This window comes from Thamnophis elegans, chromosome 13 (assembly GCF_009769535.1).
Source record: "Thamnophis elegans isolate rThaEle1 chromosome 13, rThaEle1.pri, whole genome shotgun sequence".
Classification (NCBI taxonomy): Eukaryota; Metazoa; Chordata; class Lepidosauria; order Squamata; family Colubridae; genus Thamnophis; species Thamnophis elegans.
The window spans coordinates 9,157,355-9,177,460 of NC_045553.1; the positions used below are offsets into that span (position 1 = coordinate 9,157,355).

The 20,106-nt window shown below is 42.7% G+C and overlaps 1 protein-coding gene across 1 annotated transcript; it reads right to left on the bottom strand.

Annotated features, from left to right (window-relative positions):
- Window positions 1–1,702: 1,702 nt before the first annotated feature.
- Window positions 1,703–19,247, bottom strand: UFD1 (ubiquitin recognition factor in ER associated degradation 1). Its single transcript, XM_032230072.1, has 12 exons — window positions 18,919–19,247; window positions 17,184–17,316; window positions 14,715–14,747; window positions 12,830–12,951; window positions 12,574–12,704; window positions 10,069–10,141; window positions 9,831–9,899; window positions 8,934–8,999; window positions 7,085–7,132; window positions 5,994–6,082; window positions 4,043–4,124; window positions 1,703–1,824 (listed from the first exon to the last, which is right to left on the bottom strand). Exons 1-12 carry the CDS (start codon window positions 18,919–18,921, stop codon window positions 1,750–1,752), a joined length of 924 nt encoding a protein of 307 aa, XP_032085963.1. The 5' UTR covers window positions 18,922–19,247; the 3' UTR covers window positions 1,703–1,749.
- Between the last annotated feature and the right edge of the window lie 859 nt (window positions 19,248–20,106).

Here is a 20,106-nt window from a genome sequence, read left to right on the forward strand (position 1 = left end):
GTAGATCTGGAGATAGAGAGAGGGAGGGAGGGAGGGAGGGAGGGAGGGAGGGAGAGGGGGACAAATGGTGGATGGTGATAGATTAGGTAGGTAGATAGATATGAATATATAGGTAGATCTGTAGATAGATATAAGATGGATGGACAGATAGATGATAGATGGAGAGATGTGGATGAATGGTGGATGGAGATAGATTAGGTAGTAGATAAATGTGAATATATATATGGATCTGGGGAGAGAGAGAGAGAGAGAGAGAGAGAGAGAGAGAGAGAGAGAGATGATGGGGAAAGAGATGTGGACGAATGGTGGAGATAGATTAGGTAGGTAGATATGAATATATAGGTAGATCTGAGATAGATGGATGGATAGATGGATGATGGAGAGAGAGAGAGATGGCGTTTAAAGCTTCAACTTTTAAAACAATGAAAGCAGAATACAAATCAGTAATGTAACTTTGCCAATCTGATCCGTTTTGGAGCAGTATAAGCCACGTGGCTTTCTGGGAATTGTAGTTGAAGGGTGGAGGCATGAGGTTGTCATTGGAAATCAAGTTTTTTTTAAAAAAAACATTGCATTTTTTAATGGTTTGGGCCAACACGCTATTCACAATTCAAAAGGAAATTTGACAAGAATGTAATTTGGCCGTTGGAAAGAGTGGCTTTTCTTAACCTGAAAACCCCAAACAATAAAACTTGAGAAAGGTAGCAATAGATTAACAGCGATATTTGTTCTGATGTTGGCAGGGGAAATGCTCTATGATAGCTTGTCCTCTAGGTCAGGGATCTCCAACCTTGGGGCAAAGCTGGCTGAGGAACTCTGGGAATTGAAGTCCACAGGTCTTAAAGTTGCCAACGTTGGAGACCACTGCTCTAGGTCATCTATACCCCGCCCCCCTCAGCAGTGGAACACTCTGCCTCCTAGGAAGGTTAAGGCAAGCAGACCCAAGTGTTAGAGCCAAGTGCTCCCAGATTATTAGCAAGCTGCTCTTAGTTAGTACTGCTTCACTTTCTTTAAATGAACTATACCAATAGAAGTAAGTATTTGTAGCTCAGGGTTGATCTGCGGGGTCCTTGCTGCTCTTTGACCTTAGTTGGGTTTTTTGTGGACATTTCATTACCCAACTAGGTAACAACATCAGTGCTAGATCAGATGGGAGAGGAGGAGAAGGATTATTGTTGGGTCTTTGGTGCTCTCTGAGCTTATTATTTGCTTGGATGTTTCATTACCCAACTAGATAACAACAGTGCTAGATCAGATGGGGGAGGAGGAGGAGGAGGAGGAGGTGGTGGTGGAGGATCGTTGGCTCCCTGGTGCTCTCTGAGCTTGATTGTTTGCTTGGACGTTTCATTACCTAACTAGGTAACATAATCAGTTTTAGAAGGGAATGAGGAGCATAGGAGGAGGACTGTTGGGACTTTGATGCCCTGAACTTCGTTGTTTTCCTGCAGACATCTTTTTACCCAACTAGGTAACAACATCATTGCTACATGGGATGGGATAAGGAAAAGGAGAACGCTGCTGGGTCCTTGGTGCTCTCTGAACTTGGTTGTTTTCCTGTAGACATCTCTATACCCAACTAGGTAACATCATCGGTGCTGAAAGGGAGTGGGGGACTTTGCTCTCAAAACTGGAATGTCTCCAGAAGCCTATTTTCATTTTCTGTTCAAATTATCAATGCGGAGAAACAGGAACACAAAGAGTCTTGCTTGCTACAGGATTATTTTTATTGTCGTCCAAGCGTTAAAGTGTTCAGGGTTTCCGGCCTTTCTTGCGAAGAGACTGACCTTCTCCGGAAAACGCAATAAAACGACTGCTAGCATCATCCTGAAAAAAAAAATGGAGAAAAGGATAGAGAGGTGATTTGGACCATAATTATTTTCTGGAATTGCACTCATAAAGTCAACAGGCCCTGCTTCCAATGCTATTCGGAAGAATAATTTTCAAGCTTACGGAGGATCCAGATATGTTCTGATGGAAGACACCGGACGTTTATATAAATCATTTCTGGGGATTTTGGCCTACAAGCTACTTAACACAACATTAGCATCAAGATTTCCATTCCTTTCAATCTATGTAAAAATCTCTCTCTCTCTCTCTTTCTCTCTCATCTCTCTCCCTTTCTCTTTCTCTTTCTCTCTTTCTCTCTCTTTCCCTTTCTCTTTCTCTCTCTCTCCCTTTCTCTCTCTCTCCCTCCCTCCCTCTCTCTCTCTGTTCCAGCATAACTCAGGAATGCCTTGAGCATTCAACCAAACTTGGTACACAGATGATTTACTCTCTGGAAACAAATATTGTGGGGGTAAGACACCCCTTAAGTGAGTGTTCTGTTAAGATACAGCCTGTTGTGCCATAAAATGGCTTTTACTGTACTGCTATAAAATGGCTTCTACCGTATAGCGCATTGGAGTTGCCATGGTGACGGCTTCACAGTACTCCACAAGGGGCTCCCTCTTGTAAAGGGGAAAATCCAACATTAGAAATTACATTTGGCCCAGACATTTCCCCCCCTATAAATAAATGCCGGTTTATCAACTAGTTTTTTTTTAAGGCATTGAATTATTTATGTATTCTTTCTTATCTTATGGCACATATCAAGACTGCCCAGAGTTTTAAGATTGGAGAGGTATCCAAATGCAATAAACAAACAAACAAGGGGTAAAAAAAATGCTTGTGTGGAGGGTTGGACTAGATGACCTACAAGGTCCCTTCCAACTCTGTTAATCCCTCTCTGTTATCTCTGTTATAAAGACGTGTCATTGTATTGGGGGGGGGGAAGCAAACACAAATTATTTATCATATGTTTTGATATATTTGTTTCTTTTTTCCTTTCCCTCATCTTTTTGGTTTCTCTTAGAAAATGATACACTGCTGAATGTTTGGGATGGGATGTATAACAGATCAACGTCTGTGGCTGGTTTGGGTAACACTTTTTCTCGTGTGTGTGTGTGTTTTAGTTTTTTAGTTTTATATTTTTACAAACATACCAATACCTGAACAGTGTGGCACCTACACATCATACATTCTAATACAAATAAAACTAATAAAATTAATCGAAATTATTACATTCAACCAACTTATATATTTCTAATAGCAATACATAATTATATTAAGTTGCAGTCTGCCATTATTCAATTATTCCATGTTTCCTCTTGTTATTGCTCTTATTTTATTATATAAAAGTGTATACATTAGCATTCCCCCTTTCTCTTATTTCTCTCTCTTATTCTAACTTTTAGTTATGTCACCCTTTATTACAAGATGTTTTCTTTCTATCCTACCTAAATTCTAGCCGTGTCACCTACCTAAAAAAGGAAAGAGATAGATAGATAGATAGATAGATAGATAGATAGATAGATAGATAGATAGATAGAAGCAAATCAGAAGAATAACAATAAAGAGAAATCATCTACCAATTACCAATTACCTCCCACAGACCCATTAGATCTCACAGGGTTGGCCTCCTCCGGGTGCCATCTACCAGCCAATGCCACCTGGCTATTACCCGGGGGAGGGCCTTCTCTGTGGCAGCTCCGGCCCTCTGGAATGAACTCCCCGCAGGGATTCGGACCCTCACCTCTCTCCAGGCCTTCCGAAAAGCCGTCAAAACCTGGCTTTGCCGGCAGGCCTGGGGGTGATGAGTTCCCTCCCCTCTCGACACGTATGGTTGTGCGACTGTTGTTTACTTTTATTATTTGTATTTTGTCTTTTTATGTTCCCCTTTTTCCCCCTTGAATTGTTCGCCGCCCTGAGTCCTCCCGGAGAAGGGCGGCATACAAATAATAAAATACAATACAATACAATCTATCCATCATCTCTTGCCCGCTTCAATACTTTAATTGCTATGCTTTTTTTTGACTTGCCTTCCATATTCCTCTCTTGGATCTCTGACTCTGCATGTATTTTTTGGCTGTTCAATCTGGGTCTTTCTCCCATCTGTACCCTCTTCCGTACTGTCTAATTTCCAAAATTTCTGGGTGGCACTTGTTGAAATTCACAATCTGAGATCCAGCTTTTATAAAAAAAAAAAAAATCCAGTTTTGCTCACCTCTTCTATTTTCTTTACCAGTGGCCGGGAATTTCGAATGAATGTGATCTTGCCAATTTTGAACTCGTAATTCGGAATGCCCCTGCCAAGAGGAAGGGAGAAAGTTTACCCGTTTAAAAAAAAGACAAGAATTCACGGAAAAGTTATTGCGGTCAATTTTGCATTTCAGGGCCCTGCATTCAAATTTTCTCTTTTGTTCTAGGCTTGGATATTTAACGCACTGAAATTTTTACTATATTTCGTAAGTCACCATAATTCAAAAGGATACTGGCTGGCACAAGCATTTCAAAATCAACCCATTTAATCCAGGTAGACAATTGGAACGGTCCGGTGGCCTAGAGGTGGCGCTCTGGCGTCACAATCAGGCTGTGAGTTCAATCAAGGTAGAGGCAGATATTTCTCTCTCTGGGCACACTGGGAATATATCTGCTGAACAAAACTCCGCATTGGCGACAGGAAGGGCATCCGGCTCTGCTCCATTCAGTTGCCCAGACCCCATCCCGCAAGGGATTATGGGGTTGTTAAAAGACGATGATGATGATGAACCCAGAAAAACACTTTCCTGGATTCTCACAATATACAGCTTTACACCTCACCTTATTTTTAGGGTTTAGCATAATTTGCAAACTCAGCCGTGAGTTATTTCGGCTTAAGCGGCTTTACAAAACCAGCCACTGTGGTTATTCACATGGTTTGAGGCCCCATATATTGGGCAAATCCAGACAACTGCAGTTTATATTTTAAACTAGGTTTAAACAAACAAGTGATGAAGAAACCAGAAAACAGGAAAGAAAACATTAAATATACAAGTATATATTCAAGAGTGAGATATAAAGGAGGGGAGGGGACATAGGATAGATTAGCAAAGGTAAGGGAATAAGAAATAATATTAAACTATATTTGGGTTTGCGGAAATACCATCCCTAAGAAAACATAAACTGATATTTGAAAGAGACACCTATAACAACAGAAAAAGATAGGGAGAGAGGAGGAGAGGAAGAGGAGGGAAGGAAGAAAGAGGTAAGGAGAGGAGGGTGGAAGGGAGAGAAAGAGAAGGAGAGAGGGTAGGAAGGAGAAGGGAAAGAGGAGGAGTAGGGGAGAGGTAAGGGAATAAGAAATGATACTAAACTATATTGGAGTTTGCGGAAATTCCATCCCAAGAAAACATAAACTGAGATTTGAAAGAGACACCTAAAACAACAGAAAAAGAAGGGGCGAGAGGAGGAGAGAATGAGAGGAAAAGGAGGGAAGGAAGAAAGAGGTAAGGAGAGGAGGGTAGAAGGGAGAAAAAGAGAAGGAGAGAGGGTAGGAAGGGGAAGAGTAGGAATAGGGGAGAGGTAAGGGAATAAGAAATGATACTAAACTATATCTGGGTTTGCAGAAATACCATCCCAAGAAAACATTAAGTGAGATTTGAAGGAGACACCTATAACAACAGGAGGGAAAAAGAAAGGGAGAGAGGAGAAGAAATGAGAGGAAGAGGAGGGAAAGAAGAAAGAGGTAAGGAGAGAAGGCTAGAAGGGAGAGAAGGGTGGAAGGAAGAGAAAGAGAAGGAGAGAGTATAGGAAGGGGAAGGGGAAGAGTAGGAGTAGGGGAGAGTTAAGGGAAGAAAGAAAGGGAAGGAGAGGAGGAAGGAAGGCAGTAGAGAAGGGAGGGAGGGAGAAAAGAAAGGGAAAAATAAGGTGGTGTTACAACAGGCGGAAGGGATGGCAAACAAAGCAACCCAAACTGTATATTATAACCTGTTAAATGGAATAACAAATGTATAAGGATGACAAATGTAAAGAAGAAGAAGAATTAGGTGAATGTATACTCACAATGGCATGTAAGAGAATAAAAATTAAAAAAATTTGAGGGGGAAAAAAAAGAAAAGAAACCGGAACACTAGGGAAAAAAAGCAACGATCCGAGGGAATTGTGGTGGAAGTAACAAAAAGAAAGGCCCAACTAACCGTCGAATATCTCCCGGTTTAATTGGAGAAGGACTTGGATCAACTCCCTTCTTTTTTCCATCCAACCTGTTCCCAGATCCAGAAAACGCCTAACAAAAGAAGAGAGAAACACAATCACTTAACGACAGGATGTTTCTGACAAAGGCGCCATCAAAACTCAACCGAGTATATTTGTTTTGCCCCATTTTCCAGCCTTTCTTGTCACCGTTGTTAAGTGAATCACTGCAATTGATTAAATTAGTCACAGGGTTGTTAAGTGAACCTGGCTTCCCCATTGACTTTGCTTGTTGGATTCTTCCCTGTTTCTCTATTTTCTTGCTTCTTTACTGTTTTCTTAAAGGTATTGAGATCGGATTTAAAAAAAAAAAAAAACCTTGGCAGAAGAGATTTAAATCTGATTTCATCCCGAATTTTCCCTGAAGCCAAGGAACAAAAGTCGGAGCATCAAAGATATATGTGTGTTGTATTTGTGCTGATAAATAAATAAAGGGAGACTAGTATAGATCTATTTCAAGCTATTTAGCTCTCATCAGCTAGCCATACCCTTACTGGGATTAGAACCTGTGCTGTATTACATATTAGGCAGTTGTGCCTAATAGAACACAAATGTAACAAAGGCAACAGTAAAAATATTGGGTTTCTGTCTGGAGCCGAGGTGGCGCAATGGTTAAATGCAGCACTGCAGGCTACTGCTAGATCAGCAGTTCAGCAGTTCAAATCTCACCGGCTCAGGGTTGACTCAGCCTTCCATCCTTCCGAGGTGGGTAAAATGAGGACCCAGATTGTTGGGGGCAATATGCTGACTCTCTGTAAACCGCTTAGAGAGGGCTGAAAGCCCTATGAAGCGGTATATAAGTCTACTGCTATTGAAGCAGTATATAAGTCTACTGCTATTGGATGGTCTCTTGTGATGAGCCGATAGACAGAGAAAGGAAGCAGTATGCCTCCTCCCATATTTGGGCATACCAGGGGTTGTGACTATATATATATTGCTTTTCTTTATAATCTCTCAGGAGTTTGCAATTTGACTGAGGTAGCTATAAATCCCAATGATTAACCCAAGTAAGTGTTATCTCAAGAAAGAGACTTACACGGAATCCCAGATCGCTCGCATAACAATTGTGGTCTGCTTCAACATCCTAAAGAGCAAGAGAGGAAAAATAAATAAATGAAGCTATTTCATTTAGCAACAAAGATGATGAGACTGGAGGCTAAAACATATGAAGAACAGTTGCAGGAACTGGGTATATCTAGTTTAATGAAAAGAGGGGCTAGGGGAGACACGATAGCAGTCTTCCAATATCTCAGGGGTTTCCACAAAGAAGAGGGAGTCAAGCTATTCTCCAAGGCACCTGAGGGTAGAACAAGAAGTAATGGGTGGAATTCGCTGCCTCCCGAGTCCCAGCTGATTGACTGGGTCTCTCTTTTGTTGCCCTGCACAGGAGAACGGAGCTGGGAAGCAGGTTAGTGGTGTGAGGAGGGAATGGGGATTTTGCAGTATCCTTTCCTCCAGGAGTGGGGAGGGAATGGGGATTTTGCAGTATCCTTTCCCCCAGGAGTGGGGAGGGAATGGGGATTTTGCAGTATCCTTCCCCCAGGAGTAGGGAGGGAATGGGGATTTTGCAATATCCTTCCCCCAGGAGTGGGGAGGGAATGGGGATTTTGCAGTATCCTTCCCCTGGAGTGGGGAAGGTGTTAGGTAAGCTCCCCGTTGGGAGAGCATTCAGGGAAGCGTTGTGAGAGTAGTGCCTACAGAGACATTGCAGTTTAAATAGGCTTTTACTTTCGTGGAAATAGAGGTATCAGAGTCCATCAAACAGTCCAAGTCATACACGGTTAAGACAGTCAGTCATCAACATCTTTCAGTTATGGGATAATCCAAATAACATAGTCCATAATCATACAATCAGTCCGGTACACAAAGTTTGCTAGCAGTTGCAAAACTTACAATAGCTCGCGCTGATCACTATACGGCACTTCTAACAGCCAGCTTCCAAAAACTCAGATCAGATCAGCATCTACAGTGATTCTGGCTCCCTCTTATGGCCAATTGAGGAAACAGCACCCAATCACGTTTACAGCATGGTTTAAAGAAACAGATACGGCATTGTTACATGATTTATATATTGCCAACCCAACCATTAGATTATATTCCTAACATTCTCCCCTTTGGGTAGGACAATATATAAATCTTACAATCTTAAGCCGTATTCCTCACAAAAACGTTTATGCTTTATATTACCTTGGGCCTTAGTAAAATGATCTGCGATGTTGTCTTCAGACATACAATACTCCAGTGAAAGTAATTTACTATTCACACTTTGCCTTACATTCAGCTATCTTAGATCAGTGTGTTTTGACCTAGTTTTTACAGCAAGATTGGATGCCATCTGAATTGCTGCTTCATTGTCTTCATAAACAACAATAGGCTCTTGTATGTCAATCCCCATATCCAGTAGTTGTTGTATAGCAAACCAAATCTGTACATAATAATGACAGACATGAGAACTCAGCCTCCATAGTCGATAGACTCAAATGTTCTTGTCTAATAGACACCATCCAATTAATGCCTTTCTCAGGAATACAACAAACCCTGATGTTGATTTCCGTGTAGACACATCTGTAGCAAAACTTGCATCCACATATGCAGTTAAGCTCAGATCATCCTTAGGTTCTAAATACAATGCATAATCCATCGTTTGCTTAAGATATCTTAATATGCTCTTAGCAGCTTGCGGAATATGCAATATCCTTCCCCTGCCACACCCACCAAGCCACACCATGCCCACAGAACTGGTAGTAAAACAATTTTGAATCCCACCACGTGTACCATGTGTTATTTTAAAAATATCAATTGAAACTCCTGAGGTCATACATGTGTGTGTTTCTCCTGGGGGAGAAGGAAGCCAAGAGCCAACAACACCACAAAAAGCAACTTACCGCAGAATCCTCGTGCAGCGCTTGTCTCTCTGGCTCTTTGTAACCCAAAGGTGCATCAAAGTCCACCTGTTATTAAATCAATGCAACAACGTTACACCCAGCTCACAAATTAAGTCAGTGCAACACAAAAGTTACACCCAGCTCACAATCATCATGGTGCCTTTAAAACCACCCTATGTCAGGCACGAACAACAAGACACAACTCATGTAGAGTTTAAAGTACAGTATTTTTCAGAGTATAAGACACAGCAAGGTTTTGAAGAGGCAATTAAAAAAAAAAAAAGGTTTTGAACTCTGCAGACCTTCCAAAAACGGCCCGTTTTCACAAAAATGGGGCCATTTGTTTCCAAAAAAAAGGCATGCATAGCCTTTAGGAGGCTTATAAATACTCCTTGGGGCTGGGGGCAAAATTGAGCAAAAAATGGCCCATTTGTCACTCATTTCTGCCCTCCCCAGCCCCCAGGAGCACTCTGGAAGCCTCCTAAAGGCTCTGTATGGCCATTTTGGTGGAGGGGGCGGGGCTTCGGGAGGCAAAAAATGCTGTATTCCATGTATAAGACACACCCAGATTTTCAGCCTCTTTTTTGAGGGAAAATGTTGCGTCTTATATTCCGAAAAATACGGTAGCTACTTTATTGTTCTATGCCTATAATACAGGAATCTTCCTAGGTGGGCAGATTTCTCTGGGGGGAAAACCATAAGGTTCCAAAGCATTCAAGGGGTGGGGAGGGGTCAACCCATGCCCTCTTATGCTTATGTAGTGAGTCCAGGCTAATTGTCTATTTGATCCCTCCTTCCAGCTGGGCCAAAGTCTACTTTGTTCCATTTTGGCATCCATGGTACCTCTGCCCGACTAGTAGCTAAGCCAAGATAAGAGACTGTCCATCTCTGACTTACATTCATGTCACATTCAATGATGGACACAGCTTTGTCTGGTTTGGTCTCCATGACTCGAAGTTCGTAGATCTAAAAGAGAAGAGGAAAGCATGAAGAACAGAGTACATGGAAGTCCTTCCCATCCCTTTAAAACCAGCCAGCTGGAGAATTCTGGGAATTGAAGTCCACACAGTTTAAAGTTGCCCAAGTTGAGAAACACTGCTCTAGCCTGCCCTTCTCTGCAAATAAATGATGTTACCTTCTCATTGTAGTTGATGGCGATGACGTCTCCAGTGGTGAGGCAAGCAAAATTCCGGAGCGCGTTTTCCAATCTTCAGAGTGCGTTAAGTGGAAACACAGTGTTGTGTCCTCTAGCAGGCGAGTTCTTAATTCCTACACATTAGCTATATACTGTTGGGACAGCACACTCCCCGCCTGGAATTATAAATTCCACTACTTACTAACCTTTAACGAAAGGCAAACAAAACATGACATAGAACAATGCAAACTTGACTATCTAATTAACTGAGTTACACAAAGGCATAGCATGACTATCTACTAAACAAAGGCATAACATCAAACATGTAACTAACTAATTAACTGAGCATGCAAACCTGACTAACTGAATAACTGGGTTACACAAGGCCGTATCATCAAACAGTGCAAACCATCGTGTAAACACAAGGCATGCAAAGCTTGAGGTTCAATCTTCTAGCGAATCAGAAGGAAGAGGACAAAGCGTGGGAGTTAGGATCAGCATCAGGGCAATCTGAGAGCTCTGAGGGGGAAGTGGGAATGGAGCTGGCAGAGGGAGAGAGACAGAGGCAGAGCCTGGGCCATCCATCAGCCATCAGATAGAGAGTCAACGGCCCCCAGGTCTGGAGGCAGCTGATGAGGAAAGCTGGTTCCAGTGCCAGATGGGCAGAAGGCAGAGGAGAGGAGAGCAGTGGAAATCTATGGGTCGGTCCTTGGGACAGAAGAGCCATTGCTGCTAGCGAAGCCCCACCCTAGCTCTGGGGATAAAATGCAGGGGGCGGAGATGAATAGATGTGGCAGACAACTATTCATCTTCCGGACGGACAGACTTGTTAGCCTGCGGTGAGAGAGAAACTTTCCGCCGGGGTTGCCGGCGTTCTTAATCAAGGAATCATTGATTTAACTATAGAGGGTTTGTTGTGTTTGGGGACCTGGGTCAGAACACAGAGAGATCTCCTGATTGCATTGTAAAAACAGGAGGCAACTTTAGAAAATGACACACGTTACTGAACACTATTGCATTCCCCACCCCCCCACGTACAGGTAGTCCCCAACGTACAACCACAGCTGACTCCAGCATTTCTGTCACTAAGCAAGAAAGGTGTTAAAGGAGTTTTGCCCCCATTTTATGACCTTTCCTGCCACGGTGTTTAAGGGAATCACTGCAGTTGTCAAGCCTGCAGTTCTATCCCATTTAGGATCTTTGGCCTGCCACACTCTCTCTTATTTCATTATGCTGTTTCATTAGTGTACTTGTTGGGAGGGGGGAATAGAAAGGAGTAGGATTGTGGAACGTGTTGTTGTCATTCTTTTCTAGAAGACCAAGGTCATATTTTGTCTCCGCACCTCTGCACCTGACCGGAAACAGCTGGGTGGAGATGCCAGTGTGGGTGAAGACGATTGGACTATGTGATGGATTTGTGGGGACAAGATCATGAACTTTTAACTGGGTGGAATCCCAGGAAGTTCTTTAGAATTGGGATTCCATAGCACGATGCCAACATGTCTGTCTTATTAAATTGGAATTTTAAGGATAACTCTGCCTGGGACTCTGACTTAATTCTGCATGATATTTGGAATGCTGACAACAGTGGTTCAATTGGGAAGACGGTGATTAAGTGACTCCCTCGTCCCTACTGACTTTGCTTGTCAGAAGGTCGCAAAAGGAAAACGCGTGACCCCGGGACGCTGCAAACGGCGTAAATATGAGTCTGTTGCCAAGTGCCTGAATTTTGATCATGTGACTGCGGGGATGCTGCAATGGTCGTGTGAAAACTAATCCTAAGTCACTTGTTTCAGTGCCGTGATAATGTTGAACGGACACTAAATGAAGTGTTGTTAAGTCAAGGGGCTACCTGTATACATTTAGAAGCAAAGCACTCAATATCTAATTAATCAAGGTGTTTGTTGCGGCCTGCCAGCAGCCAGCAGATCTGACAACAGATCCAGACAGTGAGGAGGTTGGGGAGGAACATGGGCCAGTCCTGGAGTCTGGGGAAGGCTCTAAGGAAGGCTCTGTGTCGGAGGCAGAGAGGGGGCCAGGGCTGTATGCCAGTTATCAGCTGCCTTCGGAGTCAGACATCAGTGAGGCAGAAGAACAGCTGGAGCCTGTTCCCAGTGTGTGCATGCACAGAGTTGCCAGACGAAGGGAACAGCTAAAGAACAGGGGTCGACATGGGAATAAGGCCACAGTGGGACGATGAATGGCCCCTCCCAGAGGAAATAAAAGAGGAGCGAAAGGGGAGTGGAGTTTGCAGGAGACCATTAGTTCGCTTCATTGGTTCGTGACTCTCTGTGACTCCTTGCCAAGTTTTGGCAGCTCTCCAAGCCAGATAAGGTCTGTGACTGTAAATCCTCCCTCGAAAGACTTTGCTGGATATAAATGAGCAGAATTCACAGTCAATTAATAAAAGGTTTTTTTTGTCGGGACCAGGAGTTTGCTGCATGCTCTCGGAAAGCCTCGGTCAGAACAGCGTTTCCCTCTTGAAGGACCATCCAAAAAGGATACACAGCTTTGGGATTGGTGATGTCAAGAAAATCGGGACTCTGTGGCTGAAATTTGGAATAAGTGGCTACTTGGAGGTTGACGCTTTCCACCTGCACCAGGCCTCCTTCCTCCAGGAGAAGATTCTGCATCATCTTGGGGAGAGAAACACAGCCAAGCTGATTTTATGCAAAGAAGAAGAACGGAGGAGGAGGAGGAGGAGATGGACATTATCCAAGCACCATGTCTCTAATTTAATGGAACAAAACCGTCTACTTACCCAGTGTGGAAGGTAACAGATGCCTTCATCAGCCACAAATTCCAGCACGCCACAATGAGTCATCCGATCTGAATTTTTATTCGTCAGTTTAAACAACATCGGGTAGGTGATATTAAGCCGACCTAATGGGAAGCAGTAGAGAGGAAATCTACAAAGCGCATAACGTTCAAGGAGACAATTCTTGAACTTGCAGAAAATCCCTAACGCCTTCATTTTCTCAGTGTTTTTTAGAGGGTGTTTTTTATTAATTTGCTTAAACGTAACTGCTCTCCTCCCCATCCAAGTTTTTTTTCTTCTAAAAATGACTTTGAGACTGTACATTGGTGGAGAAAACTTATCTTTGTGTAAAAATGAAATTTAATTTTTAATTAAAATTTAACTTCTAAGGTTAATTTTTATACTTTTTAAAAAAATTATTAGTTATGTTGCATCGTACACTGCCCAGAACCTCCTTTGAGAGAAATGGGCAGTTTAGAAATTAGATAGATAGATAGATAGATAGATAGATAGATAGATAGATAGATAGATAGATAGATAGATAGACAGACAGACAGACAGACAGACAGACAGACAGGGATGGGAGGGAGGGAAGGAGAGAGAGAGAGATGAGGATAGAGATAAGGATAATGGATGGATGGATAGAAAGATAGATAGATATACCCTGTTTCTCTGAAAATAAGACCTCCCCGATAGTAAGCCCAATTGGGCTTTTGAGCGCATGCGCTAAAATAAGTCTCTCTGAAAATATTGCAACACAGCAGCAGCCATGAGGTGACCATGCTCGCTGCCTCCTGTACCTCAAAAATAATAAGACCTCCCCAAAAATAAAGCCAAGCGCTTATTTTGGGGGTCAAAAGAAAATAAAACCCTGTCTTATTTTCGGGGAAACGCGGTCAGTCGGTCAGTCAGTCGGTTGATCGGTAGGTAGGTAGGTAGGTAGAAAGATAGATAGATGATAGATAGATAGATAGATAGATAGACAGACAGACAGACAGACAGACAGGGATGGGAGGGAGGGAAGGAGAGAGAGAGAGATGAGGATAGAGATAAGGATAATGGATGGATGGATAGAAAGATAGATAGATATACCGTTTCTCTGAAAATAAGACCTCCCCGATAGTAAGCCCAATTGGGCTTTTGAGCGCATGCGCTAAAATAAGTCTCTCCAAAAATATTGCAACACAGCAGCAGCCATGAGGTGACCATGCTCGCTGCCTCCTGTACCTCAAAAATAATAAGACCTCCCCAAAAATAAAGCCAAGCGCTTATTTTGGGGGTCAAAAGAAAATAAAACCCTGTCTTATTTTCGGGGAAACGCGGTCAGTCGGTCAGTCAGTCGGTTGATCGGTAGGTAGGTAGGTAGGTAGGTAGAAAGATAGATAGATGATAGATAGATAGATAGATAGATAGATAGATAGATAGATAGATAGATAGATAGATAGGAAACTGAAATAGGTAGGTAGGTAGGTAGGTAGGTAAAGAGAGAGAGAGAGAGATAGGGAGAGATGGATGGATGGATACTGTAGATAGATGAGGTAGATGAGATAGATAGATGAGGTAGATAGATAGGTAAGTAGGTAGGTAGGTAGGTAGGTAGGCAGGCAGGCAGACAGACAGACAGACAGACATAAATACATACATACATACATACATACATGGATAGATAGATTAGGTAGATAAGATAGATAGATAGACAATAGATAGATAGATAGATAGATAGATAGATAGATAGATAGATAGATAGATAGATAGATAGATAGATAGATAGATAGATACTGCCAAACAAATCATTTTGGTCAAAGAGTAGGACCACAGTCCTTTAAATAAATAGATGTGCTATAAGAGAGTATCAAGCATGAAAGCACATTACATATACACAACTTACTGAGTTGATCCAAGGCAGACGGTGGCATAATTACTGCAAGAAAAAGACAAAAACAATTTGTGAAAAATGTGAGGAAAAAACAGAAACCAGCGGGCAAAAAAAAAATGCAATTCTAGGACATTTAAACCACAGACTTCAACAATTCCCCCAATATTGAAGCTATTAGGGCAGAGGGGGTATTCAGCAGGTTCTGACCAGTTCTGGAGAACTTGTAGTGGAAATTTTGAGTAGTTCGGAGAACCGGTAAATACCAGTGTCATAAGTATGAGTCAGTTAACAAACATCTGAATGTAAATCATGTGACCGTGGGGATGCTGCAATGGTCGTAAGTGTAGAAAATGTCCATAATTCACTTTTTTTCAGTGCAGTTGTGATTTCAAACGGTCCCTAAAAAACTTATTTTATTATGTGGGATACTGACTGCTATGAACTGTTTAGGTCACGATGTAAAATGAGGCTCCCTATGAGGTAACCAGGTAAAACAGGATGTTCCCACGGCATAACAACTAAGTGACCCGCCCAGCCAGTTGGCAAACAGGTATAGGACAGGAAGCACAACACTCGTGAAGAAAGGATAACTCTTTTCACCAGAATACGAGACCAGGTTATCCAAACACGTCGAAAGAGATAAATCACATTTCTAGCGAACACTGGCCTGTAAACAGATTTACAAGCTTTGGCATCTGTATTGAGTACAAGCTGATCTGGTCCATTTTATTTATTTTTTTAAAGCAAATTAAGCAATAGAAGAGACATTTATTAATGATTCATAGCTGTGTTGTCTCCAAGGTTTTTTTTTAAGATTGGAAGCCCTGAGTCTTTCCATAGCCGCTGTGAATAAAATCGTTAGAAATCAACTTTGAGAGGCTTGGAAAAACAAAATGTGCTTTTAAGAAGAGCCAAAGAGGCGTCCTATTAAAAAAAAAATCATGGCTATATTTATTAAGTTCATCGAGTACATTTCTTGTGAAAAATGGTTCCAGAATAAAAGTGGAAAACAGAATGTTACTCAACATGGGACTTATTGTAAAAATGGCTAGATATCAGGTGAAGAGTTCAGAAACTTAATGATGAAAGAAAATCAACAAACAAAAAATAAATACAGGTGTACACACACACACACACACACACACACACACAGAGAGAGAGAGAGACACTGTAAGCAATGTACATGACTATGGATTAAAATGTATAGAATGTGAAATATATGGAGCTTTATTGCACAAGTATGAAAATAAGGGATATACCGTATTTTTTGGAGTATAAGACGCATCTTAGTTTTTGGGGAAGAAAATGGGGGCGGGGGAGAATTCTATCTACCAGGTATTCATCTGGCTAGTGTCCTTAGTCTGGTCTGCTTCAGCTCATAGGTTTGCTGGTTTGAGCATACACATGTGCTTTTTATCCCCTGGTTGGGGATAAAAAACAGCTTCTAAAGCACAGCTGATCACCAGAGAGAGAAGCAAAGAGAAAAGCAGGCAAAGGCGCCTCATTAGGGCTGAAAAATGCTTAGAAAAAGCTACATTCGGAGTATAAAACGCACCCAAATTTTCGGACTCTTTTAGGGGGGAAAAGTGTGTCATACTCTGAAAAAATGCAGTAACTATTTTTATTTATTTATCATTAAATTTATACTGCTGCCTATTTGCCCATGGCGACTCAATATTCTACGATATTGTACTATGATGTACAATATCACGCATTTAAGAGAGATTATGCTGAATGACCATGAGAATAATGGTTATGATCAGTGTGGTATAATACTGTGTATATTTAATACAATACAATAGCATAGTTGGAAGGGACCTTGGAGGTCTTCTAGTTCAACCCGCTGCCTAGGCAGGAAACCCTATACCGTTTCAGACAAATGGCTATCCAACATCTTCTTAAAGACTTCCAGTGTTGGGGCATTTAAAACTTCTGGAGGCAAGCTGTTCCACTGATTAATTGTTCTGTCAGGAAATCTCTCCTTAGTTTTAGGTTGCTTCACTCCTTGATTAGTTTCCACTCATTGCTTCTTGTTCTACCCTCAGGTGCCTTAGAGAATAGCTTGACTCCCTCTTCTTTGAGGCAACCCCTGAGATATCGGAAGACTGCTATTATGTCTCCCCTAGTCCTTCTTTTCATTAAACTAGACATACCAAGTTCCTGCAACTGTTCCTCATATGTTTTAGCCTCCAGCCCCCTAATCATCTTTGTTGCTCTTCTCTGCCCTCTTTCTAGAGTCTCCACATCTTTTCTACATCGTGGTGACCAAAACTGAATGCAGGATTCCAAGTGTGGCCTTACCAATTTAAAAAGGATTTGATACAGCCAATAGTGTGTTGTTGTAAAACTGGAAATGTGATGTAGAATAAAGGAAAATGCATAATAAATATATCACCTATGGGTTAAATCATTGCTGTTTCAGCCTGCCAGAGAGGAAAGTTATAGTAAATCAAATTGAAAACAAAGCCAAACAGCGCATACTTTTTCCGCCCTTCTCCACATCGGATCTGTCATTCGGGCCTGCGAGCATAGAGACAGAGAAACAGCGGTATTGTGTGGAGAAGCGGTTCTGGAAGACCCGGGGGATGGGATGATCAAACATGTTGAAAGAAAACTGAAGAGAAAAAGAAAAAGAAGGAAGCGTTGTTAAGTCGAGCACAATCTATTTGCCATAATCAATTCTACTCATTTATGTTTTTAATTTATATCTTTTTAAAAAAATCTTTTACAATTGTAAGCGCCCAGAGTTACCTTGAGGTAAGATGGGCGGCCAATAAATTTTACAAATAAGCAAGCAAACAAATAAGGATAATTCCCGAGCCAAAAAATCCGTTTTTTAATTGAGTTATTTATTAAGTAAGTTTGGGCCCCTCTTACAACCTTTCTTGGCATAGTTGTTATGTGAATCACTGGGACTGATAAGTTAGTAACGTAGTTGTTAAGAGACTCCCCATTGACTTTGCTTCTCAGTAAGTCGCAAATGGGGACCACATAACTGCGGGACATTGCAACCGTCATAAATATGAGTCAAGTTGCCAAGCGGCTGAATTTGGATCCTATGATCACGGGGATGCTGCGAAGGTCGTAACTGTGAAAGACGGTCATAAGTCACATTTTCCCATGCTGTTGTAACTTTGAATAGTTACTAAATGAATTGTTGTAAATCGAGGACTCCCTGTATCGGAATAAATTGGACAGAAATGGGATCAACACCCATTTTACTCCTCCCTTTGAAACCTTAATAGAAATCCCATCCTGTCTCTGTCCCAGATGTGGTTATTAGCCTGCCCCACCTGGAGTGGGTCTATAGCTCAGCTCCCAGGATGGAGTTTGAAGTCCACACTACCTGCATAGATTTCGTAATCCACCATGCCCAAGTGAGCTTTCAATCCATTCTGCCCGAAGGGGGATTTTGCCTGCACAGGTTTTGTAGTTTCACCCACCCATCCCAAAAGGTTTGTAACCCAATCCGCCTGCATGGGCTTTGTAGTCGCCCTTCCTTAATGGGGTCTGTAATTTACCTTGCCTGAATGGGGTTTTACAGCCTACCACTTCTAGGTTAGGTTTATACTCCATCCCGCCTGCATAGGTTTTGTAGTCCATCCCTCCTGGAAGGGCTTTGGATCCTAACCCTAACGGGATGGGGTTTCGTAGTCCCTCCCTCCTGGAAGGGATTTGTAGCCCAACCCACCTGCATGGGGTTTGGAACCCAACCTGTTGAGAATGGGTTTTGTACTCACAACTCCTGGATTTGGGTTTGTAGTCCATCCCACCCGCATGGGATTTGCAGTCCACACCACCTCAACAGGGCTTGCAATTCATCCTGCCAGGATGGGGTTTTGTAGCCCCCCTCCCCCAACCCCATGGTTTGAAGTTTGAAAGTCCATTCTCCCTATCTGGGGCTTCCCACTTGGATGGGATATGTAGTCCAACTCACCTGTAGTCCACAGGCAGTCCACCCCACCCCTCAGATGTGGTTTGAAACCCACCCTGCCAGGATGGGATTTCTATTTCTACCCACAAACCCTGGGTGGGATTTGCAGCCCATGAGGCCTGCCTGGGGGCCCGCATGGGATTTGTAGTCCACCCTGTCAACTTCAGACAGCCAAGCTCCACCCCGGCCAGATGAGTCGGCATTTTCCTTCCCTGCCAACATCTGGTCCTCCCTCGACTCCCCCCCTCCTGGTTGGGGGGAGGGGTATCCCGAGGCCTCTACCATGCTGGCGACGCCTCCTCCGGTCTCCACTCCCAGCCGGCCAAGGGTTCCCCCCCAAAAAACCAGCAGCCGCCGAGCCGCTTCTCCGCTCTTCGCCCGGCTAGGAAGCCTCTCGCGGCGGACGGGGAGCCGCTCTTCGGCCTAGGCCCAGGCCTCACTACGCGGGATCCCCGCAAATCCGGCCTTCCTGGGGAGCAAAACGGGGATCAGACAGACACCCCCGTCCTCTCTTCGGAGTATGGGATGTTTCTGCGGGGCAGAGCAGGCAGGAAGATTTAGTTTAAAGTAGCGGAGAAACTACGCCTCCCAGAATGCAGTTCGTGCCGTCGATCCGTTGATGTTTTCTTTCCGGCTGTGCGCAAAAAACTCGAGCGGAACCTTAAAACTATCCTTGTTTCCCCTCGTAGTTAAAGCAGCCGAGTCCCCTGTAAGATGTTCTGAAATACAGGAGCTTCCTTGTGGATTTCCTCATAAAGCATCCAGGGTTGTTTTAGGAGGTTTATCAACTCAGATAGAGAGCGGGGGACATTATAGGCAAGGGAATGCCCTCAGCAAAGATGGCGTCCACCAGTTTGCCCTTACTATGCTGGCTGTGTTTTTGTTTTGCTTCTGAAAAGGGGAAAAAACGATGGGCGACCGTCCTGGCCCAAGAGTTAAGAAGTTTTGCGTTGCAACATCTACTACCGGTACTGTTTAGGCGCTATGGGTAGGAATAGGAAAATGAATGGGGATAATTACAGGCAGCTTAACAGATTTGGAAGGGACCTTGTAGGTCATCTAGTCCAACCTTTCGATTTACAACAATTCGTTTAGTGACCAAAGTTACAAAGGCACTGAAAAATATGACATATTATCATTCTTCAAGGTCTACTGTCGAGGGCTATTGTACATTGTACTGTTCGGAATATAAATAACTTTGAGCACCATAGAATGCATGAAAGTGTAGAAACGAAAATAAAAGTCTTGTTTATTTATTAGTTAAGGACAGAAGCCTTAACCTAACAGAAGTCTGCCTCCCCCCCCCAAACGAAATTAAAAAACCGAGATCTGTTTCTATGTATTCTGATTTAATTAGTTTAAGGAAAGGAAAGGAACTGTTCCCCCTCTGAGATTATCTATAAGCACCTACCGTATTTCCACCCCCTTCGTCCTGCACATATGGAACAATGCTTTTATGATTGTTTCTGG